This window comes from Protopterus annectens, chromosome 8.part0 (assembly GCF_019279795.1).
Source record: "Protopterus annectens isolate FY-2018-M chromosome 8.part0, PAN1.0, whole genome shotgun sequence".
Taxonomy (NCBI): domain Eukaryota; kingdom Metazoa; phylum Chordata; order Ceratodontiformes; family Protopteridae; genus Protopterus; species Protopterus annectens.
Window position 1 is genome coordinate 1,928,605,371 of NC_056741.1, and position 25,056 is coordinate 1,928,630,426.

General features: G+C 44.6%; 1 protein-coding gene across 1 annotated transcript in view; it reads right to left on the bottom strand.

The window, feature by feature from the left end:
- LOC122808587 overlaps positions 1-25,056 on the bottom strand; it is a 142,631-nt gene that overhangs the window by 62,480 nt on the left and 55,095 nt on the right. The window contains exon 2 of the mRNA XM_044079544.1: positions 17,916-18,356. Within this exon, the coding sequence (XP_043935479.1) occupies positions 17,916-18,356 (441 nt within the window). The remainder of the gene's footprint in view (positions 1-17,915; positions 18,357-25,056) is intronic.

Here is a 25,056-nt window from a genome sequence, read left to right on the forward strand (position 1 = left end):
GTGGTGTGTTTTCACAGTTGCCAAGAGGGATGTTTCTTTCATACACACTTACCCCCCTTCACACACACTTGCCACTTGCTGAATTCAAACCCCTACCTATGTTATAACACTAGAAACAGACGCATTAGGAGAGCGCACTATTCGCATTACTAGGAGGTTTCTTTTCTCCTGATATACTTATAGGGTACTGACATCATTGGTGTTTAGAAAGGGGAATGGGCATCCTGTGGTGTGTTTTCACAGTTGCCAAAAGGGATGTTTCTTTTATACTCACTTACGCACACAGTAACCCCCCTTCACACACACTTGCCACATTCAAATCCCTACCTAATTATGTTATGACACTAGAGACGAACGCATTAGCAGAGCGCGCTATTCGGATTACTGGGAGATTTCTTTTCTCCTGATATACTTATAGGGTGCTGACATCATCATTGTTTAGAAAGGGGAATGGGCATCCTGTGGTGTGTTTTCACAGTTGCCAAAAGGGATGCTCTTTTCATACACACTTACTAACCCCCCTTCACACACTTGCGGATTCAAACCTTTACCTGACTATGTTATGACACTAGAGATGACGATTAGCAGAGAGCTATTCGCATTACTGGGAGATTTTTTTTCTCCTGATATACTTATAGGGTGCTGACATCATCAGTGTTTAGAAAGGGGAATGAGCATCCTGTGGTGTGTTTTCCCAGTTGCTAAGAGGAACATTACCCTCACACAGACTTGCACACAGACCAACCACAATCACCCACACACACACACACACACACTCTGGATAAGCTGTCATTCCCTAGGGCAAACAGCCTAGTGTTGACCTCTACACCCATATGTTTAACTGTCAGATGCACATTATTTGGTGCTGATAGCAGTGTTTGCAGGTCTTTATTGCCATAACATTACCTGTTTGTATGAACAACTTGTGTATCTGTGGACGATGTTTGCATATGGGGGACATCCACTATATCATGTATGTCTCTGTAGTCATTTAAGTGTGAGCACTGGTCAGATTGCTATAATGTTGTTGGTTACTGGAATAACACGTACATATACCAGATATATGTGGCAAAATGCTAAACTGATATTTGGACTAAGTGTGAGAGCATGCCCAGTTCAGCCTTCCCATGGCATGTTGTGTGAAAGATGTCTCATTTATCAAAGTGTGTGAGCATGCCCAGTGTGAGCTTTCCATATGTTGAACTCTGCAGCCCATCACATTTGTGGATGAGTGTGAACTTCAACAAATATCTCCTGTTTATGGTTGTGTGTTCTGTGTCATGTTGTGTAGTTACTGTCCAAATGCTTTTTGTGTGAACACAACAGGGATTATACTGTGCCTGCAGGTTTTGCATGGGATACTTTGCATACAATTGTCAACATCTGTTCATACTGACCTAACACTGTAGTACCGTATAGTGTAGTGGTTCAGTACTTTCACTGTGGTGGACAGTATCCTGGGCTTTAGTCCTATCACTGCTTTACATTTTCATAGTGAGCACAACAGCCTGGTTAGGGTCCAGTTGTGCACATCTGCACAAAGGCGGTGCCTCTGGACCCTGGTAATTACCGCCCCATAAGCTTAACAAGTCTAGTCTGCAAAGCTATGCAGAGGATCATAATGGAGCTCATAAACAAAGATATAGGGGACATGCAGACATTGGACCCATCCCAGTTTGGCTTTGTCAAGGGCAGATCATGCCTTTTGAACTTGGTCGACTTCTTCAAAACAGTCACTAAGGCCATTGATGAGGGAAAGGCAGTCCATACAGCCTACCTTGACCTTGCAAAGGCTTTCGACACAATACCCCACTCGGGTATTATAGAAAAACCTACCAACTTAAATGTAAACCCATATGTCACAAGATGGGTTGCAAACTGGCTTAAGGACAGGACCCACAGGGTTAGAGTTGCTGGCGCTATGTCAGACTCCAAGCCAGTCACAAGTGGTGTCCCACAGGGCTCGGTCCTTGGCCCCCTATTGTTCGGCATCTACTTCTCAGAAGTACAGGCCAACATGGGAGGACTTTGGCTGACAAAGTTTGCAGATGACTGCAAACTGGGCGCCATAGTGGAAAGTGCATCAGACACGGATATCCTTCAGAAGGGACTCACGGAAACTGATAGCTGGTGCCAGAGCCATGGCCTGAAGTTAAATGCCAAAACATGTATAGTCATACCCTTCGGGAAAAGCAAGGTAACCCCAAGCTACCATATAGGTGGCAATCCTCTAAGCACAGAAGAGGTTATCAGGGACCTGGGGACCCAGGTTGACAGTGGCCTTTCTTTTGACACTCACATTGCTAAAGTGGTTAGAAAGACCTTCTACATTGCCCACCTGATCATGAAGGGATTCACATCCAGATCTAGTGAGGTCATTGTTCCCCTGTACTCTTCACTTATCAGACCAATGATCGAGTACAATGCCCCATTCGGGATGTATCTCACCCGACATCTGCAGCAATTGGAGAGACCCCAAAAGTCCCTCACCAAAAGGATAAAGGGACTCCAACATCTGTCATATGCTGCCAGATTGAAGAAACTCCAGCTCTATTCAGTCGCATACCATCTGCTCAGAGGTGACATGTGCCTGATATACAAGGCCATGTCTTACAAGGAATTAATGGACATGCTCCACCGCAAAAACTCCAAATCCACCAGAACCACTAGGGCAAGTGACTTAAGCCTTAGCAGGGATGTAAGTAGGACATGCTGGAGGGATAGATTTATCACTCAGAGACTCCCTATGCTGTGGAATAGAATCACGGTCCATGTGAGGCAGAGCACCTTGCTGGCTCTGTTCAAGAGGAATCTTGACCTGTGGATGGGAGATCGTAGGTTTACCCCTGGTATCATCTCTGTGTCACTGCTGGACAGAGGCACAACAAACTAATGGGCACAGTATTGTTTCCATATAAGAGGTGGCGTAAGCCACAAAACTCTGGGCTAGGCTTATAAATGCCTTAGGGCAGATAGCCTAGTATAAACCTATGAACCTATGAACCTATTTGACCATGTTACATTATGTTCAGATATTAACTACTTACAACAGCCCCGTCCAACATCAGTAGTATATTCCACAACATAGGCGTACATTGGCAAACACTACCGATGTGCCCTAGGCCATTTCTAATGCTAGTCAGAGAGTGTGTTTGTCCTTCGACACATTGTAAGTGTAGTTTGCCATGACATATGTCATGTTTAGTATACTGTGCCTCTGTCTACCCGTGACATAACAGTGATACCCAGGGTAAACCTACCATCTCCCATCCACTCATTAAGATTCCTGTTGAGGCGAATCAACGAGTGACTCTATGGATAACCTGTACTGGTAGTTTACTCATGCGTGGGGGTGGCTTCTGTGTTATGGATAATGCAGTACAGCTTGTCCTATGTATGTCAGTGCTGGGGTTCAGGTCCCTCATGTGCATAGCTCACTGCCATTCAGATTGTACAAGGTGCAGCATGTCCATTGATTCCAGCTTGGACATGGCTTTCTACATCAGGCACAGCTTGCGTCTGGGTGGCCAGCATGGCAGTGTGTGGAGTTGCACTCTGTTTAATCAGGCAACACATTACATCTGTTCAAGCTCTTTGATTCTCCTGGCGGGGTACTGTTGTGGACTTTACAGTTGATGGAGGTGTCTGCTGAGTTACACCCCACAGGGGCTGTTGTAGTCAATTGTAATGCTGATAAAGGATAACTGCAGAACCACAATGACCCCCCCTTATGTAGATGTCATAACCTTCATGATTAGGTTGGTATATGGATTGTTTCTGTTAACACTACAGCCACATGTTTGTCCAATGCAGGATATCTATCACCTTGTGCACCCAGGTCTGTCATTACATGTTAAGTATGTAATGGGTTAACACCTATGTGGTAATTGGTGGTCACTTACTGTATATCCACAGAAGTTGACTATACAGTTTTCTCCATTTAACATGCTGACATGGTTATGGCACCAGTTGTCTGTTTCTATGTGGCCCTTTTGTGGGATGCTTGTGTCAGCTGGAGTGTCAGATATGTTGGGCGGTTTGTAGTCCTCTGCAAACATGTTCAGGCACAGTCCTTACATGTTGGCCTGTACCTATGGGGCATATATACCAGATGGGGAAGGTCCCAGGACCAAGCTTTGTGGGATACCTGTTATATGTGGTTTGTAGTCTGACATGGCTGCAGCATGTCTGACCATGTCAGTTCTGTTGTTGGTCTGGTTTGCAACCCCTATAGTGACATAGGGGTGTATATATAAGCTGGTGAGCATATCTATATTGAACATGTAGGGTATTGTATGGAAGGCTTTGCAAGGTCCAGCTACACTGTGTGGACCACATTGCCCTCATCAGTGACCTCAATTACTGTTTCAACTGAGTCACACATGTTTAGGGGTAGGATCTGCACTTAATAAACCCACACTGGGTAGGGTCGGGTGTCAATAGATCCCCAATATCTGTATGTCTGCGGTACATGCTGATCCTTTCCATAGCTGTGCAGACCAAGCTTCTCAGGATTCTGTGGTGGTTGATTTTAGTATCCATTCAGGCGACACCTTTCTTGAGAACGACCACTGTTGTTGTACACTCCTCTTTGGGCACATATCCTGTGGTAAGGCTGACATAATGTCAGGGAGGCAGCAGTCTGCTGGGAAAGATATTTTGCATTATGGGGGGGGGGGTTGCACTGCACCTGTCAGGATGTATGTTGGCAATACGTGTGTGTGTTTGGTATGTTGTTTGTAATATTTGTGTGATCCAGAGCATATCTGGGAATACACAACACGCTCTCTACCATCAGTTGCAGCAGCCTTGGGGTTATCCTTAGTGTCCTGTACAATTTGTATCATAATAGGTTCATAGGTTCATACTAGGCTATCCACCCTAGGGCATTTGTAAGCTTAGCCACAGTGTGTGTGGCTTTTGCCACCCCTTGCTAGGTGAATATTATGGCCATTTATGATTTACTTAGCTGTGCCTCTGTCTGGACATGACACAGTAAAGATCCCCAGTGTACATCTACAATTATCCATCCATTTTGCAAACTTCCTGCTGAAGAGTGTCAGTGAGGGGCTCTGCCTAACATGTAGTGGTATTCTGTTCCAGGGTGTGGAGAGACTCAGGATTAGGTATCTGTCCCTCCAGCACATCCTATTTGATTATGTGTTGAGGTTGACATCTCTGACTCACACAGCTCCGATGGCTTTGAGTTTTCTTGGGTGGAGCATGTCCATTACTTCTGTGTTGGACATGGACTTGTACAACAGACATACAATGCCTCTGTGTAGGCAGTATGTGACTGCATTCAGCTGTGGTGTCTACAGCCAGGCAGCATATGAGATATATTTGAGACCCTTTCTGACTCTTGGTGAGGTACCTTTGAGGTCTTTCTAACTGCTGCAGGTGCCAGGTAATGTACATCCCAAATGAGGCATTGTACTACAATATGGTCTGATAAGGGAACAGTATAGGGGCACAATGACCTTTGTTGACGTAGATGTGAATCCTTTCATGATACAGTGTCCAATATAGACAGTCTTCCTAGCCAAATTGGCGATGTGACTGTCACATAACAGGTTACTGTCCACTTGTGTCACTAGGTCCCTGATTACTCCTTCCACACATAATGGTTTACCACCTATGTGGTAATTTGTGTGTACCATGTTTTGTATTTGGTGGTACATTCATACTGTCCACTGTCTTCAGGACAGTGGGGTGGGGTGGGGTTCCTGTGTGTGAGAGTGTGGTCTGTAGCATGCTACAGACTGTACAGCAGTCCTGCCTATGGTTAGTTGCACATGGGTGGACTGCAATGACATAAGCATTGTCAGTTAACTGGACGTATAGGTGTCTGTGCTGAATATGGATACTCACCTTCCTTTTATGTTTTGTTCCAGGTTTTGTGGCCATAACACATGATATGTGGTATTACCTGATAGTGCTGGTGTGCTGTCACGAGGCTTGCAGCAGGTTTCTATCACTGGACAGACATCAATGTTCTCCATACTGGGGAGGGCCTCAGGAGCATGCATATTGAGGTTTACACATCTGGCATTGATCAGCATTACCCTTCTGTTTCTTTCCAGTTTTGTTTTCTATGGTGGTGTGTTAGTCTTTTCGGCCTTGCCTACGAAAGGATCTCTGTAGGTTGCAAAAGCCTTAGGCAATATCCAGACGCTCATGGGTAACAGGTGAAAGCCATCCCTGGAACAGCAGCATGTCTCACTATGGAGTCACCTATTACAACTCTATCAGGCATGTTGTTTCTCCTTCTGTCCTGTGACTGTTTGGCACACCAGCTTTGTGTACTATGTGTTACATGTGCTATGTCTGGAGGTTGTTTTATTGGGTATCTGCTTTGGAGGCTTGTGTTGGTGTTGTGTGTTTGTAATTAGGGCCTCTGGGAATGTTTTTGTGTTTATGTGTTTGGTTTACAGTCGTTGTAGGTCTATGTGGGACTGGGTTTGTGGTGTATGTGGTTACCTTGTCCTCCTGACTAGTTTTGACAGTACTGATTTGGGGGTGCTCAGGCTCCGGTTTGGCTACCTGGTTGCGTCTATCACATATATTTGTATTTATTGGGGTGAGTTGTTGTTGTGTGTGTACTTGGGACAGGTGTCACATTGCCACTGGATTCACAGATTCTACTTGTTTTGCCTGGCCTTAGTGGATTGTATGTGTGGACACATTTTATTGCCATACTAGTGATCACTGATTACTTCACTTTTATGTTTGATCTATCATGTGGTAGCTTCCTCATTCTCTTCAATGGTTTAGTAATTGCTGGAGTCCAGCATGCCAGATGCCTGGGTGTATGGCATTGTGTCTTGTTGTTATTTGTGATTGCAGACTCCAAGCACTCTTGGCTGTGTTCATGGTATGCCTGTATGACATGTTCTGCAGTGTGTCCCATATTCTGGACTTGCACAGGGCCTTTCATGGATTCCACATTGGTTTGTAGGGGTGCAAGCTATGCTTTATACATGTGTTTCACTATGGTATTCTGGCCAGGGACTGGGGTCGGGATGTGTAACTACAGTGTGATTACTCTATGGTCTGGTCTTACCAGTGAGGGATACACTTCTCATCTTGACATCCAGTACACATATTTCTGATTATCACATCCAGTATGCTTACCCCTCTTGTGGAAGTGTTACATTTTGCATGTCCATTTTGTTTGATGGATTCTGGGAAATTGTCTACAAATGTGTCTGTGCTAGTATAATACAAAGAGTATAGTGACAAATGTCTCAAAAGCTGACTTCACACTTCTTCAGACTGAGATGGTATCCTTTAAGCCCACTGGGCCAGTGGAAACCACAACACACAATGGTGACTCCTTCACAAACGCTTTCTACGGACATCTCCAAGAAAGCATGGACCAAGCAATCACAAATACAACCAAGACCCTCTCCACCAAGGGAAAGTGGCCTGTCTGGTGGACCCCAGCCATAAACAAACTGTATAACAACTGAAGAATACTAATGCAAGACAGAGCTACATCTCCTAAAGGGAAGGCAGCTGTGATCAGCACTAGTAAAAAGCTACATTCTCTCATACGGACATCCAAGGTCAACTTTGAGACAAAAATCACCAAAGACAATTAAGATAACCACAATGCCTTCTTCAGTTATGTCAGAAACCAGGGTGGAAACCCTCAGATATGCTCAGAGTTGGTACACAACAACATATATTTCAGTGACCTGACAGATATTGGCAACATTCTGGCAGACAGGTTCAGTGCAATTCCCACCCCCCCCACCCCCAAAAGAAGATAGTTATCACAGCTGAATGTAACCTCACTGTCATCTCAGATGTCCATGTGAGAGCCACACTCAGCAAAGACAAGAACACAGCATCAATGGGACCTGATGGTATCCCCAGTTGTGTGCTATGTGAACTCCAGAAGGAGATAAACCCGTATATACAAATGCTATTTAACCTTAGCCTTGCTACAGGATATGTACCTGAACACTGGCGTACAGCAACAGTGGTCCCACTCCACAAAGGAGATGCCTCCACAGACTCTGGGAGCTACCACCACACAAGCTTAACCAGCCTTGTCTGCAAAGCTATGGAAAGAGTCATTATGGAGCTCTTAAACAGAGACATTGGTGACCTACAGACCCTTGATCCCACCCAGTTCAGCTTTGTACAGGGCAGATCCTGCCTTTTGCACCTAGTTGACTATTTTGAAACTGTCAGTAGGGCCATTGATGAGGGCTAAGCGGTCCACACAGCCTACCTGCACTTGGCTAAGGCCTTTGACACAATACCCCACTCAGGCATCATAGACAAGCTCAACAGCTGAAATATAAAACCATATGTCACAGGATAGGTTGCCAAACGGCTAAGAAACAGAACCCATAAAGTCAACATTGCAGGTGCTTTGTCAGATTCAAAGCCAGTCACAAGTGGTGTCCCACAAGGATCTGTCCTGGGACCCCTCTTATTTGGCATTTACTTTTCAGATGTGAAAGCAAACATAGGAGGGTTGTGGCTGACAAAGTTTGCAGATGACTGCAACCTAGGCACCATAGTGAATACATCAGCCGGCACACACATCCTACAGAATGCCCTCACAAAGACAGATAGCTGGTGCTGGAATCATGGCCTGAAACTGAATGCAACTGATGTGTAGTCATCCCCTTTGGGAGGAACAAAGTACCCACAAATCAATACATAGACAGCAACCCACTGAGTACAGAAACAAATCAGACACCTGGGGACCCATGTAGATAGTGACCTCTCGTTTGACACCCATGTTGCCAAAGTGGTTAGAAAGACTTTCTATCTTGCCCACCTTATCATGAAGGGTTTTCCATCCAGATCAAAGGAGGTCATTGTACCCCTATACTTCTCCCTTATCAGGCCCATGATTGAATACAAAGCCCCATTTGGTATGTACCTCACCCAGCACTTGCAACAGCTGGAGAGACCCCAAAAGTACCTTACCAAGAGGATCAAGGGTCTACAACACATGTCATATGCTTCCAGACTAAAGGAAATCCAGCTTTATTCAGTAGCATACCGCCTACTTACAGGTGACCTATGCCTGACATACAAGACCATGTCCAATCAGGATTTGGTGGACATGCTCCACTGCAAGCAATCCAAATCCACCAGAACCATGAGAGCTAAAGATTTGAACCTCAGCACATACATGTATAGGACATGCTGGAGGGACAGAGTCATAACTCAGAGGCTTCTCACACTCTAGCAAAGAATCCAAGTTCATGTTAGACAGAGTCCCTCACTAACTCACTTCAAGAAAAATCTGGACAAGTGGATGTGAGATTGTACATTTACCCCAGGGGTCCTCCCTGTGTCACTACTAGACAGAGGCACAGTCAAGTTATTCGATTAAGTAAGGGGGTCATAATGTGTCACTACTAAGTCAGAGGCACAATATTTGGAATCTATTCTGTGCACTTATTACCACTATAAGGGGTGGCAATAGCCACATCACTATGGCTAGGCTTATAAATGCACTAGGGCAGATAGCCTAGTAGTAAACTATGAAACTATGAAACTATGGTGTATGTGTAGGTATTGTCAGTCAAGCAATATAATGTGGTTTGGGGGGCTTGATATCTTCCTGTATTCCAACATAGGCCTGGTGCAGTTCCTGCTATTAGGACAGTGGTCTGCAGCAAGCTATATAGTAGTAGGCAGTTTTAGCCATTGGTATTTGACCATGGCTAATCCATGTTGCTTCTTGTTGTGGTACCAACATGGGGGTGTGGTTATCCATGACATGTATTGCTAGTCACCCTCGTTTTGTAGCTTGTTCCATGTTTTTGCAGCTGTACATCACTGTATGAGGTGTGAACTGGTAGTGTTAGGGTGCTGATGTGGGCTTTGACCCAGTTTTCTATTACAGCACTGATATCTACATTCTCTATACTGTGTGCGTTTACACTGCACACATCTTGCTGTTTATACTTCTGGCATTGGGTAGCATTACATCTAGGTTCCTATCCCTTGTAGTACCTATGAAGGTGGGTTTGCGTTTTTGTGGTTTATGATTGGTGAGGGTGGATGTTAGTCAGGGTCCTCAGGTGTGCATATGGTACATGGTGTTACATTACTTAACACATGGCATTCATGCCTCAGGTGGTACTGCAGGGCTGCCTCTGTCGGATGCACATACTACACTCCCTGTACATGTTTGGAAGCAGGTCGTGTCATGTTAGGCGTCCCTGTTACTATATGAGTGAGTAGGAGGGGGTATCAGTCCCAGTGTTCCTACTGAGCCAGTGTATGTGCTATGCGTTGCCTCTTTGCCAAGGCCAGGGCATACTGGGCACGCCTCCTTCTGCCTACTGGGGCAAGGTCAGGTTGTTCCTCCTCCGAGTCACCCTCTGCCTGTGGTGGCCTTGGCAATGGTGGGGGTATGTTTGGCCCAGCCCTATGCTGGTCCTGCTGCAGCTGTTTCCGCAGGATCATATTATGTAGCATAGCACATATCATGATCATTTGGGTACATGTAGTTGGTGTGTACTGCAAGGCTCCACCAGATGTGTCCAGACACCGGAACCGTGACTTGAGCAGCCCAAACACACGCTCTATGACATTACGTGTTTGTGCGTGTGCCTCATTATGGCGTTCCTGTTCGGGTGTGTGTGCATTTCTGATGGGTGTCATCAGCCACGGCTCAAGTGCATAACCTGCATCCCCCACTAGGTGTCCGTGTGGGAAGTCCCCACTGGCAAATGATTGGTACAGCTGCGTCAGATGCCAGATGTGGGAATCGTGGTAGCTCCCAGGGCAGCCAGCACACACATTCATTATTATGCCCTGGGCATCACACACGACCTGGCAGTTGATGGAGGGGAATCCCTTGCGGTTAATATAGGCTTTACCCCGCTCACCAGCTGGTGCTTTGATGCATATGTGCGTGCAATCTATTGCACCTAGTACCTCAGGGTATCCCGCTATTTGCTGGAAGAGATGCATATTGCTGGCCAATACCTCACGGGCATTGGGGAAATATACATGATCACCGACATGTGCTGACATGGCATCCAGGAACTGGTGCAGTACCCTGGAGGCTGATGCCTGTGATATCCCCATCATATCACCAGTTGGTCTCTGGAAGGTACCTGTTGCTAGTATTCTTAGGCTAACACATACCTTGGTTTCCACTGGGATGGGTTCCCCTGTGTTGGTTCTGTGTGTGAGACGTGGCCTGCACAGCTCAACAAATTGCTGCAGAAGGTCTCTGTCCACTCTGTAGCGCTCTACTATCTCCAGCTCATGTAACCCATGGTAGGTGACCCTGGGCCTGTATACTCTCCTCCTTCTCCTCACTCTGGGTTGTCTGTCAGCATCTGCATTGTCACCACCCTCAGCAATTCGCCTATGCCTGATTATAACAGCTATGGCAGCCCCTAGCATTTCTGCTCTGAGTTCAGCTTTTTTCAGTTTTCAATTCTGATAGCTTACTCCTTTCTTGCAGTATCTCTTGTGAGAAACACCCTGCACTGCTGTTTGCAGTGTTTTAAGTGCTGGGTTGGGCTTCTAGTCTGCCTGTGTAATTGCCTGCTTCCAAATGTTTCCACCAATTAACTCCACAAGTATCCTCTGGCAGCTTCCTTGTATTCTGGTTGTTTCCTGTTTCCTCTCTGTTTCCTCAGGGGGAGCAATGTGCACACCAGCTTAAGCACGCTCACAGTTACTTAAACGCGCGCACACATCCTTACACGGTGTGGACTTGGCTGATTCATGGTAAAACGCATGCACATTGCCTTACACACGTGCACGCCCGCGCAAACCGTTGTAAACAGTTTGCAACACGCTCCCACATGTTGAACCTGCCTTACACGCGCGCACACGCGCGCATGCACGTATATCAAGAAAGTTTGAATGTAGGGATAGTGTGCACCCTCTATTTCTTGACTTTCCTAGTGTTCTGTTGGGACACACCTCTCTCCCTGATGTCTGTCTGTCATCTGTCACGTTACACTGCCCTCCAATGTGATACATTTATTTCTATCATTCCCCCCCGTGATGTCACCTACCTCTTACTCTATTCCTCCCCCTTCTATAACTCTTACACTACTCAGAAAGTGCTCATTACCTATGTGGCAGTGTGATTCAGTATTGTAACCCTCATTTACATAGGATTGCCTAGTAATGCTTAGTTACATCTCTTACACTGAGCTTCCCCCCCTTGGCAACCACTACACGGTGGCCATATTGTTTTTGGTCTGCTAGTCCCTGCATTGTCATTCCATGTAATATATAAAACCCATAATTGTGGGCTTATAAGCTTTGGTTTTCACTTTTAGGCAGCGCACCCCGTTTGCGTGGGTGTGCGCTGCAGTTAAACATCAAAATCCCCCGAAAAAAAAAAAAAAAGTTATTTTAAATAATTTTGCAACACTTTTTAATGCCAATGGCCACATATTTGGCCATTGGCATGCTAGATGACACATATGCACTCTTTATTTGCAGCTGACATAGCTCCATTGTCAATTTTGCAGAAATGTACTCAGTTGTCAGCTGAGTACATTTCTGCAGCTAAAACGTCCGTTACATGGACTGGTTTGGGCTTCCTGGATCACTCAAATACCTCATTTGCATATCTTTGAGCTGCAAATGAGGTATTGAGCATTTCCACGCCCAGTCCGTGTAAGAGACGTTTTAGCTGTCTCTTACACGGAGGTTTGGGCTGTTCCTGGATCGGGAGGCTTACACTACTCTTAAACTCCGTGTAAGCCTTCGTGAATCCTGCCCCATGTCTCTACAGGTTGCCTGATAGGAGGTCTGCTATGGAAAACTCCCTTGAGAAAGATCTTGCAAAGTCAGGTGGAGATATGAGGGACGCCATCCGAACCGTTGTGGAAATTGGAAATAGCTGCTAAATGGACTCGAATAGTAGAAGCTGATACCCCATTGTCAAACAACTCAGCAAGATACTGGAGTATAGCAGGTGTAGGAGTTGAAAAAGGATCTAGCATCTGATCTTATTTTTGATTTCTATTTCAGTATTTTTAAATTATTATTAATCTTCCTTCTCTAAACTATAATTCTTATGGTATGAGCCCGAGTATCGAAATTTCGTGCAGTGACACGCACTTTTTCCTCTGTGTTGATCTGTATGACAATAAAGTTTACTTTGACTTTGATTATTATACCAGATAGCGAATCTTTTCCACTTGTCCCTGTAAGAGTTTTCTGGTGAATGGTTTATGGGAGGCCAGGATAATATCACAGACAGGTGAGGAGAGGGTTTCCTGCCTGGCGACTAATGGAAGTGGAGAAACCAAGCTGTCAGCTTGAGAGTGGACAGATTTGTGGGGAGTCAGCCCTTATGGGTGAGACATCAGGTCCTGATGAGTGTCCAGGATCCAAGGAGGTTGCAACAGGTGGGGTCGGAGGAAGGGAAACCACACTTGTCGAGGCCAGAAAGGGACAATGAGGATCACTTTGCATCTCAACCGAATTGCTTTCTTTAGAAATAGGGGTATCAAAGGTATCGGAGGATAAGCATAAAGGAGACCCACGGGCTAATTGTGAGTCAAAGCATCTCTTGGTGATTCCCAGTTTGGGAGAAACAGGGCAAAGTAGCTGCTGCATTTTTTGTTTGAAGGGGAAGCAAATAGATTGGAGCAAGGCTGGCCCCAATGGCTGAAGATTTCTGCTGTCACGTTCAGGTTGAGAGACCACTCGTGTGGACGGGGGCCTGTTGCAATCACGTTGGAGCTCCCCGGGATATGTGTTGCAATTAGAAAGCAGTTGGAAGCTATTGCCAATGCAAAATTCTCTTGGCCTCGTGACATAGGGGGTAGGATTTGGTCCCTTCCTGCTTGTTTATGTACCAGACGACAGAAATATTGTCTGACTGGATTGCAATCTTTCCCCATGGAAGGAGCGAAGGAAGCGCCTGTAATGCTAACAGCACCGCTCTTAACTCCAGAACGTTGATAAGCAAGTTGTCCTCCAAGATGGAGCACGTGCCTTGGACTGTCTTTCCTAAAAGTGGCCCCCCTGCCCTATCAGGGAAGCATCCGTGGTCACCTTGGCATTGGGTTGGGGAGTCTGGAAGGGGCAGCACCAAAGATTCTTATCTGTTCTCATCCACCAGAGGAGATCTTGTTTTCAGGAATTGGTGATGAGGATCTGTGAGTTTAGAGGATGGAGGCTGGATATCCACTGGGACAAAAGGAGCCATTGTAATAGTCTCATATGCAATCTTGCCAGGGGAACAATCAGGATGGCTGCCACCATAGACCCCAGAGCCTGTAAAACTACCCTCACAGACACCTTCCTTCGACAGAGTATCACTTCTACTTGCAATTTTAACCTCTGAAGTCTGTGAGGAGGGAGAGAGACTAGGCTTGTTTGAGTATTGAATACTGCTCCTATAAATTCCAATTGTTGGGTAGGGTGAAGGTTGGATTTCTCCCAGTGTATCATGATGCCTAGAAACTCTGCCAGTGCTAGAGTGTGGCAGAGAGCCATGACAAGTAGGCACTTTGTGGGGGTGGAGAGGAGCCAATTGTCTAGATATGGAAACACCTGGAATCCCTGAAGTCTCAGATGAGCTGTTACCACTGTTAGACATTTCGTGAACACTCTGGGGGCCATCAGAAGACCGAATGGCAGGACTCTGAATTGGTAATGATTGGCTCCCAGCCAGAAGCGAAGGAGACTCCTGGAGTGCTTGTCCATTTTGATGTGGTAATACGCATCCCGGAGGTCTATCAAGCACATCCGAACATCCTCCCGAAGAAACGGGAGAATGGATTGTATCGTGACCATGCAGAATTTGGTCTGAACTGCTAATTTGTTTAGTTGGCTGAGATCCAGAATGGGTCTCCAGTCCCCGGTCTTTTTTGGCACCAAAAAGAATCTTGAGTAGAAACCGAATCCACACTGGTCTGGGGGGACTTGTTGGATGACTCGTTTTAGACACAGCTTTCTTATTTCTGAAGCTGCTTCTTCCCTTTGACTGGGTGGAACATCAGGAAGGCATTTTGGAGGTCTTGGGTAAGAGATTAGAGGGATGTAATAACTTCTGGAAATTATCCTCTGCACCCACTGATCTTTTGTAATAGAGAGCCAGGCAGCTTGGTGCAGAGAAAAACGAGCCCCAACTGCTTCCAGAGGAAAGCAATCAGGCAGCACTTCAGGAGTGCTGATAAGGTCGTCAGGAGAAAGAATCCCTGGAGTCCTGATTTTGGGGATCCTCTCTGCCCCTAAAGGGGCATCTTCCATTACTGGAACCCCCTCTGCCTCTGGGGGGATCTACATCATGTGCACTATGGAAAGGGCCTTGAGATTTTTGTGCCATATCTTTCCACTCCTCTAGTTCCTGCAGAAACAGTGCTGAGGTTTGGAAAATGTAGGCCAATGGCAGACAAGGTCTTTCTGTCCTGCTCGTACCTGGCTAATGTGTCCTTCACTTTAGAACCTAACAAAGCAGACATTCAAGAAGAAATACTTGGAGTCTATGAGATCACAAATGCGCATCCAGGCATGGCATCTCATAACTACACCTGCACTCGCAGCTTTAGCTACCCCTTCAGTTGCATGGGACAGCAACCTCATGGGCGAGTTGGAGATCGACTTTAGGGTAGCAAGCTGAGAAGCAACTTTATTGCGTGCCCCATCAGAAACTTGACCTGTGAGGAATAATTGAGCTAGAGGGAGGTACCTGTTCTGAGAGGGTAGGTGCCAACTGAGTCTCTGCAAGAGAAAGGGCCCTCTGTATAATCTCGAAGGCCAGCCCCCCTGAAGAGGGAAGGGAGCTCGGAACTGGGGTCATTCCTCGATATGAAGAACCAACCCCTGAGACCAAAGCTGGAGCCAAACTAACTCAAGCCAAAGCCCTGAGGAGCAGGGATGGTTCTGAAAAACCTGGAGTCAAGACCTGCTCCCCAGAAACAACAGGGTAGCCACAGCTCCAGGCGGTCTCCAGTTCAGAAATAACTGAAGAGCTCAGAGTAACTACTGTCTCCAAAGAAGCAAACAACTGCAGAGCTAGCAGAGTAGGTGCCATGAGATCCAGAACAGGGAATTATAAGTCCTCAGAGGAGGTTAGAGGAGGAGTAGTTAATGGTGTGAAAGAAGTTTTGGTACCAAGACCCAAGCAGATCAGTACTGAAGGGAGGGGGCCTGAAAGCCCTCTAGCCCACAAGATTTTATTCAGCAGCTTCTCCACGTCGAGTTCTGAGAGACTTCTGGTGCAGTGAACTGATGAAGTGGAAGAGGACTTAGGTCTCTGCAAGAATACTTCTGGGAGCTCCCCAGCAAAGGGATCTAATGATGGAGAGTACATAGTTCTTGGCAAAAAGGTCTTAATAGGCGAGACAGTAGTCATTTCATGTACCAAGGCCTTCAACATTGAAGGGCTTGAAATTGTAGTCGGTGCTGGAACTGATGTCTTTGGCACTGGGTGTCAACAGCAGATGCCTGCAGTTCCGTGGGACTTTCAGAATCAACGTCTTCAATTTTTGACTTTTGGAACCAATGGGGAGGTCGGAACTGAGATACTTCTTTTTTTGGATTTTTCAACACAAGAAAAGGAGGAAGGCAGTGAAACATCAGTCTCAGCTTTATCTTCAGTGATAACACTTCCCCAAAACTTACAAAAGTAGTCTTTTCAGAATACATTCATTATGCCTTTCCATCAAAGCCCTATGGCTAAAGGCATGACAGATGCTGCAGACTTCCTGTAAGTGGTGGAGGCTGAGAGAATACATACATAAAGAATGGAAATCTGAGAAGAGAATTTTATGGCCACACTTCTGGCATTTTTTGAAACCAGAGGGAGCCTTACCCTTTTCAGCCATGATAACACGAACAGTAGTTAGACAAAAGAGAGCTAACAAAGAAAAATATCACTCTTTTAAAGAACAGATAACAGACAGAATGTTATTTTTGCTATTTTTTATATCTGGAAAAAAGGCAGAAGGTGAAGGAACTATCAGCAATGATAGCTGAAGAGATACACTAGCATGTGCAGGGATGAGGAAAACTATGAAAGAGAGGGGGAACTATCAGTGGTGATAGTGGGAAATACACAAAAGTGTAAAGGGGAAGTATCAGTGATTATACTTAAGGGACACACTAAGTGTATGAATAAAGATAAAGAATAACAGGAGAGAAGCAGAAACTTAAGAAAAATAAGAAAAAAGTTACCTAAACTCACTGGCACTCGAAAGTAATTGCTAGATGTGACCATTTCACAATGCAGCAAATGAGGTCTGAGGTAATTGAGAGAAAGGGATTCTGGGTAGAGGTGAAGCTCGAGAGTTTTTGGCTGGCACGACCTGTAGTAACAGCCAAGTCGGTTCCGATTTTGGAACCAAACCCATCTGTCAAGGATAAGATGAAGATTGACAACATCAGATATCCTGTTTCTTACAGATTATTTATATATGTCCTTTGCTTGGTCTACAAGTCAGAGTCTGAATCAATTTTTGGATGTCTTCACCTGGGGCATACTACAAATAACAAATATCAATAACAGAAAAAGTGGCAGGAAAAATAAAAAATGCTGTCTATGATAATGAAGTTAGTCAATATTCATTTTACTTTCTTCATAAATTATATCTCTCACACACACACACACACACACACACATACACACACGTATATATATATATATATATATATATATATATATATATATATATATATAGAGAGAGAGAGAGAAGTAGAAAATGTCAACATTGTATTGTTACAATGACATTTTTTCAAGGGTGATAAGTTATGACCTTGGCATTTGAATCTATGACCTTATGAGCAGTCAAGTAAGCTATACAGCTGAGTGCTTACCTGAATCAGTTGTGTACCGATCCTACAGCCCTAAGGTACCTGAAAAAGAACAATGAGTACAGGACACATCAAAATACTCTAAGCACAGTTGCATTATCTATGACTTTAAAATGTTGTGTAATACTAACTTTGCTCGCTATCTTTGGAGACTTGTGAATCCATGTCTGCCTTTGCACTAATATCAAAGTTATTACCAGGGAAGTTCCTCAAAAAATCATATTCTGAGAGATGGACCAGAAATTCTTCAGTGTCTGTGAGTTTTGGGAAAGGTAAACCACCCCCAAGTGTGGTATTGTGTGCTGTGATGATTTCCTTTGCTTTTTTACGTGCAAGTTGAATCATTTTGCAAATCCTGTTGCGGCACTGTGCACGAGTCCTTCCATACCTACTGACTGCATTGATCCGCTGCAGCAACACCTCCCATAGCTGGTTTGTCACTTCTGATCTGGGACTACTCTTGTGCACCAAACGGAGACCATGTTTCCGCAGGGCTTGCAGAAGGATTGCATTTTCCTTATAGCTAAAAGCTTCCCTCTTCTGATGTTGTCTGGATTTGGCCACTGTCAAATCTGCAAAACATAAGAACCATGAGAATACCTTAGTATGCAATATAAAACTTAGTAGCACATGATGCCATACATCCATCATACTTCCTTATCCTGTTACTGAACAGCATGCAGCAGTCAATATATTTCAGTAAACGAACAGAAAGGTAAAGGTACTAATATCGACAAAAGCATGAAATGCAGCATAGTCACTGATATATTGCTTGGCATACCATTAGCCTAAAGCTCAGCACAGTATTAGCCTAGCATTGTAAAGGAAACTGCTCTGTAAGTTGTAAGCACATCAGTCATATCAAAACAGAGTGGAAAATCCTGGAAAAGTACAGCTGAGTAATATAGTTACAATACCAAGGATCTATGAGTCAAGGTAGCTATAACAGGAAATTATAACATTTAGTCTTCCCCTACATCCTGTTCCCTTTTGGTTTGAATAGATATTTCTACAGCTGTCCATTATTCCCTATGAAGTAGTGAAGTTACCTCCAAAGGTGCAGGTTGCACTTGTATACCACTAGAATTCCACAACAGTTAGTTCTGTTCTTTGAACCCCTAAAGGCCTCAAAAGAAAACAGGTCTGTGACAGACAAATATCCAGTCATTAGTCAAAATATTATATTGCAAACAAACAGACAAACAAAGTGCAAAACACTTATAAAGCACAACTTCTTCTTCTGGCTTTTCCCAGTTAAGGGTCGCTGCAGCGGATCACCTGTCTGCTCATGATTGGCAGTGGAGTTTTACAGTGTTGAGTTGCCAGCCCAGTGCCCAACCTTCCACAGAAGGCACACACTCACACCTAGGGCCAATTTAGAGTATCCATTCCACCTACAGCATGTCTTTGGGATGTGGGAGGAAACTGGAGCACCTGGAGGAAACCCACACAACCAGGGAGGACATGCAGACACTGCACAGAAGGCACCCCAGTCAAGGATTGAACTGGAGAACCTCTTGCTGTGAGGTGGTAATGCTAACCGCTGCACCACCGTGGCCACCCTACTTACAAAGCACAACATTTTCCATAATAACAATCTACAGTTTCCTATAGAATATGAAGGGATGGTAGCACTACTGTTACAATCTCCCTCTTCTGGAAGACAGTACAATTGTGTAAGTAGAACTTACTATTATACCAGATGTTTGAATAATCACTGCTGTAGTAGCCTTAGATATACAGATTATATCCTACCAATGCTATAACAGCCAACCAGCTTGCTTCAGGGCACCTTCCTCATGCCCAACCTATCAAGCAGCTTGAGCTGAGCTGAATAAATAACAAGTTTCAGTGTGAAATCCTTCACAGATTACCAGCAAGCACTAAGCCCTGAGAGGACAATGCTAGGAACAACAATAAATACATGTCCACACCCTGGCATAAAAACACACTAAAAAGAAGGGGGGGTGGCTATTGGAGCAGTGATCATTTGAACATCTACTGTTATGTTAAGTTTAGCTTACACATCTGTACTATGTTGATCATATTGATCACTGTTGCAGAAGCCTTAGCTATATGGGTAGATTAGCTTAGCTAACTACATTAGACAGCTCTTGGAGAATGATGCTAGCAAAGTGTTATCAAGATATAGAGAAAAAATAAAGCTTATAGTGCTTTGTAAAAGTATATATAGAGGATCAAGTAGCAGCTTCTAGAATACTTCTAGAATCAAACCCTTTCCTAAACGCCATAGACAAAGCCAAGGCCCTGGTAGAGTGGACTTAGCCCTGACTGGAATCATAGCCGGCCTTAGGCATAGGCCAACTAGGTGGCCACCTAGGGTGCTGCTGTAGTAGGGTTGCTCTTCCAGTATTTATTTGGTGTAGGTAGACCAGGATGTGGGGCATCCAGATGGTGTGGTAGGGGGCACAGTGGAGCCCTTTTGCCTAGGGCACCAGTTGACCTAAGGCCACTCCTGCCTGGAATAGTTTTCTTACAGTAAGTATAACAAAAAGTAATAGCCTTAGTCAACAGTTTGGAAATAGTCTGTTTTGACACAGGTTGTCCAGTCCTCTTATCTTCAAAAAAATAAGCAATTGATCTGAAGATCTGAAATATTTAGCTCTGTCAAGATAGCACCCAAGTTGTCTGTGGACATCCAAGGTATGGAGTATCCTTTTTTCCTAATTTTTATGTTCAGAAAAGAAAATGGGGATATGAATTGTTTGGCTTAAAGTAAACTCGGATACCACTTTAGCAATAAAAGAAGAATTAGTTCTTAAAGAAACACTGTTCCTATGGAAAATGAGGTATGGTTGACTCACCATAAGAACTTGCAACTCAGATACCGTTCGTGCAGAGATCAGAGCAATCAATAAAACTGTTTTCCATGTTAAAAACCTCAAGTCAGCCAGATTAGCTGGTTCAAATTTGAGCAAGTGCTAACTTGTTTAACACAAAATTAAGATCCCCATGAGGGGCCACCAGTTTTCTTGGAGGCATCTTAAGCAAAACCCCCTCTTCAAGAACATTTTGACATGGGACTGCATTGAAAGAGGAGGATCCATAGGCAGGTATGCTGGAATGTCTGACAAATGAACCTTGACAGAGGAATAAGAAAGGCCATAGGATATTAACTCACACAAATAATGTAAAACCAGAGAACAACAAAACCTGAATGGGTACTTGTTATGTTGTTTGCACCAACCAGAACACCTTTTTTTCTGTTTGCTAATATATGATTTTCATATAGATTCTTGCCTCCATTATCACCTGTACATTGTCAGTAAACAGGTACCTAAAAGTAATTAAGATCCTATTATCCAGGCAGTCAATTCAAGATGACTGATGTCAGGGTGTATAAAACACCTCTGTTCTTGTGTGAGTAGAGCCAGTCTGTGAGGCAGCTTGTGGTTATTTCCCCTTGCCATTTGCAAAAGAAGGGAAAACCACAACTGCCTAGGCCAGAAACGAGTCACCACAATGAACTTGGGGGATTCCTTCTGAATCTTCAGAAGTACCTTGGATATTAGAGGAAAGGATGGAAAGGCATACAGGAAAATTCCTGTTCAAGGAAAAGAAAAGGCATCCAACTTCTAGGCCTTCTTGCATGGAGTTTTGTAACAGAATCTCGCCAGTTGATTATTCAGAGAGGAAGCAAAAAGGTCTACATACGGAACTCCCCACAGACGGATCAAATCTTGGAAGACTCCCTGATCTAGTTTCCATTCATGAGGGTCTGCCTTGGTCCTGCTCATCAACCACACACATTTGCTCTGATTGAGTATATGATGCTTGTAGAGAGAGAAAGAGATTGTTCTGTGAAGCTATATCCCAAGCTATCATGGCTAGTCTGCAAAGGGGGTACAGCTTGGTTTCCCTTTGATTGTTGATGTACCACACAACTGTGGCATTGTCTGTAACAGCTTAAAGAGGTCCAGAGGACCAAAGATGGTTCAGAGAGTTGAGTGCCTTGACCAGGGCAAGTACCTCCTTGATATTTATGTGTTTCCATCCATCTTTGGTGTCCCATACCCTCTACACTTTTATCACTCCTGAAACTGCTCCTCAAGCAAAGTCCAAAATGTCTGTGATGACTGACTACTTTGGAGCAGTGAGGGAGAAGGGGAGACCTGGATTTAAGGATATCTGTTGTCTCCACCAAAAGATTTCTCTTCTGAATACCCCCCCAGCACTGGGATTTGAAAATATAGAGTGTTGATGCTGGGACCAAAGGGATTTCAGATACCACTACATGTTTCTCCAATGGAGTCTTGTCAGGGTTATTATGAGAAAATGAAGTTATGTTCTCACCATAATGTTCCATGTTTGTTGTCCTTTATCTCGCCTTCCTTCTTTCTGGTTGGGTTCAGAGCTGATCTCGGCTCCGACTCGGCCACTTCTAAAGCTCGAAGAGTCCTTACTGGCTAGAGGCTAACCTCTTATTCCAGCATGCTTAGCGGTAGTAACCCAGATCTTGTTTGTGAGAACTAACCATTAGATAGGAGAACTATAAATTGCCCAATAAAGGAGGTAACTAAACAATACTGCTTCCTTGTACCAAAAATAACAGAACAACAATGATGACAAGGACTATACCAATAGCTGAAAAGCCAAGTAAACTCAGCCAAATCAGCCAAAAAAAAGGAAATTCCTCTCAATCATCCAGGATGGGGGAAGGAGGGAGGGATGCAAGAAGGAAGGTGAGATAAAGGACAACAAACATGGAACGTTATGGTAAGAACATAACTTCTTTGTTATGTTGTCCATCTTGCCTTCCTTCTTTCTGGTTGGGACAGCATCCCCAGCACCTAAATCCTGGGTGGCTCACTGGAAAAGAGACTTCAGAACCGTGGAACCAAAGGATGCCCTGTTCTGAGAGGCCATGTCCACTTTGTAGTGAGTAATGAAGGTATGGGGAGAAGCCCATGTTGCTGCCGCACAAACAGTATCTAATGGAACCTTAGCTTGAAAAGCTATGGAGGTAGGCAAGGACCTAGTAGAATATCCCCTTGCTTTTCCCGGGACAGACACATTCCGAGACTCATAAGCATAAGTAATAGTATTGGACAGCCATTTTGAGAAGGTCACTTTGGAAACTGGTGAGCCTTGCTTACTCTGAAAGAAGGATACAAACAGCTGATCTGATTTTCTGATGTCCTATGTAATTTGAAGATAAAATCGTAACTGCTTGTGGACATCCAACTGATGTAACTTATACTCTGCCTTGTTGCCATAATTTGGAAAGAAAACAGGAAGTTCAATTGACTGATTCAAATTATACTCTGAGCAGACTTTTGTTAAAAAGGAATGATTAGTTCTAAGAGATACTCTATCCTTGTGAAACATCATATAAGGTGGGCAGATGGAAAACTTGGAAACCTGCCTAGCTGATGCAACAGCAATGAGGAAGGGAGTCTTCCATGATAAGCACTTTAGAGGACAAGAAGCAACTGGTTCAAAGGGAGTTAAGATCAGACCTGCTAGTACTAAATTTAAATCCCAAGGATGGAGAGGTTCTTGGATAGAAGGCCTTAATAGGGTAGCACCTTTCAAAAAGGCCCTACCTAGCTTGTGGACATGAGGTTAGAACCTAGGAGACTCACATCAAAATTAGAAATAGCAGCCAGTGGAACTTGAATTGTAGTAGCTGCTACTCGTTTCTCAAAGGTTTCTGCCAGGAAGAACAAGATTTTTGAAATTGGAGCTGTAAAGGGATCAATGTCATTTTGTTTGGCCCAGAAGGAGAACCACTTCCATTTACTAGCATACAGTTTCCTAGTAGTTGGTTTATGAGAATAGACTAAAATATGTTGAACCATAGGTGAGATATCTGGGAGCCTGGCTAGGACTGGAATTGGAGAAACCAAGCTGTCAGCTTGAGAGTTTGAATGGAGGGATGAAGAGCACCTGACTTATATGCCAGAAGGTCTGGAACCAGGTCCAGAATCAAAGGCTCCTCTTGCAGGTAATGCCAAAGGAATGGGAACCATATCTGATGAGGCCAGTACAGGGCAATGAGGATCAGCTTATGACTCAGTAACTTTGCTTTCTGAAGAACTTTTAAATTAAAGGAAATGGGGAAAGGCGTAAAGAATTGGGGAGGGGGGCAATTGTGGATAAGTGCATCTCTGGGTGACTATCCCGGTGGGGAAGTAGGTTGAAGTAGCTGCTCCATTTATTGTTTAGGTGAGAGGCAAAAAGAATGCAGCATGGCTGGCCCCATCTGCGGAAGATCATATCCGCCACATCTTGTTTCAGAGACCACTCGTGGGGCATAAGAATTGCCCTGCTGAGCTTGTCCACTATCACGTTGGACTTCCCCAGGATCTGTGCTGCAACCAGAAAATTCTGAGAGGAAATCCCCCATTGCCATACTTGAAGGGCCTCCTGATACAAAGAGTAAGATTTGGTTCCGCTCTGTTTGTTGATATACCACACTAATGACATGTTGTCCATCTGAATTGCTATATAGCCCAAAGGAAGAGAGTCATGAAGTGCTTGCAATGCTAATAACACCACTCTCATCACCAGGACATCGATGTGCAAACAAATGGTACTCATGAGGTTGCCAAGTCCCTTGGACTGTCTGTCCCAGATAATGCCCCCCCCCCCCAAATCTGGGAAGCGTCCGTGGTAACTGTGGCTACTGGATGGGGGCTACAAAGGGCCTGTCTAGAGTGACTAGGGAAGAGTGGAGCCACCACTGTAGATCTTTCTTGCAAGCATCTGTGATTAAGATCATGTGTGACATTGGTAGATCCTGATATGACCACTGAGTGAAGAGGAACCATTGCAAAATCCTCATATGGTAATGAGCTAACAAGACTAGAGTAATGGCAGCCGCCATCAAACCCAAGACCTTTAGGACTAACTGAGCCTAAACCTTTGACTTTGACAAGAGGAGAGAGATCTGACATCGAATGGCAAGCACCCTTTCTTGTGGGAGCTTGGAAATCATGTCTCTTGTATTTAGTTGAGTGCCTATGAAAGTAGTACACTGAGAGGGCAACAAGGCATATTTTTTGTAATTTATTGTGATTTCTAGGCATGCACAAGTGTGAATCATGTGGTTCCTGGCCCTTAAGAGATGATGCTTAGTGGTGGCAGTGAGGAGCCAGTCATCTAGATAAGGAAACACCTGGAATCCCAAACGTCTTAGGTTAGCTGTCACTACTGCCATGCATTTGGTGAACACCCTGGGGGCTGTGGTGAGACCAAAGGGCAGAACTCTGAACTGGTAATGACTGGCTCCCAGCCAGAAGCAGAAAT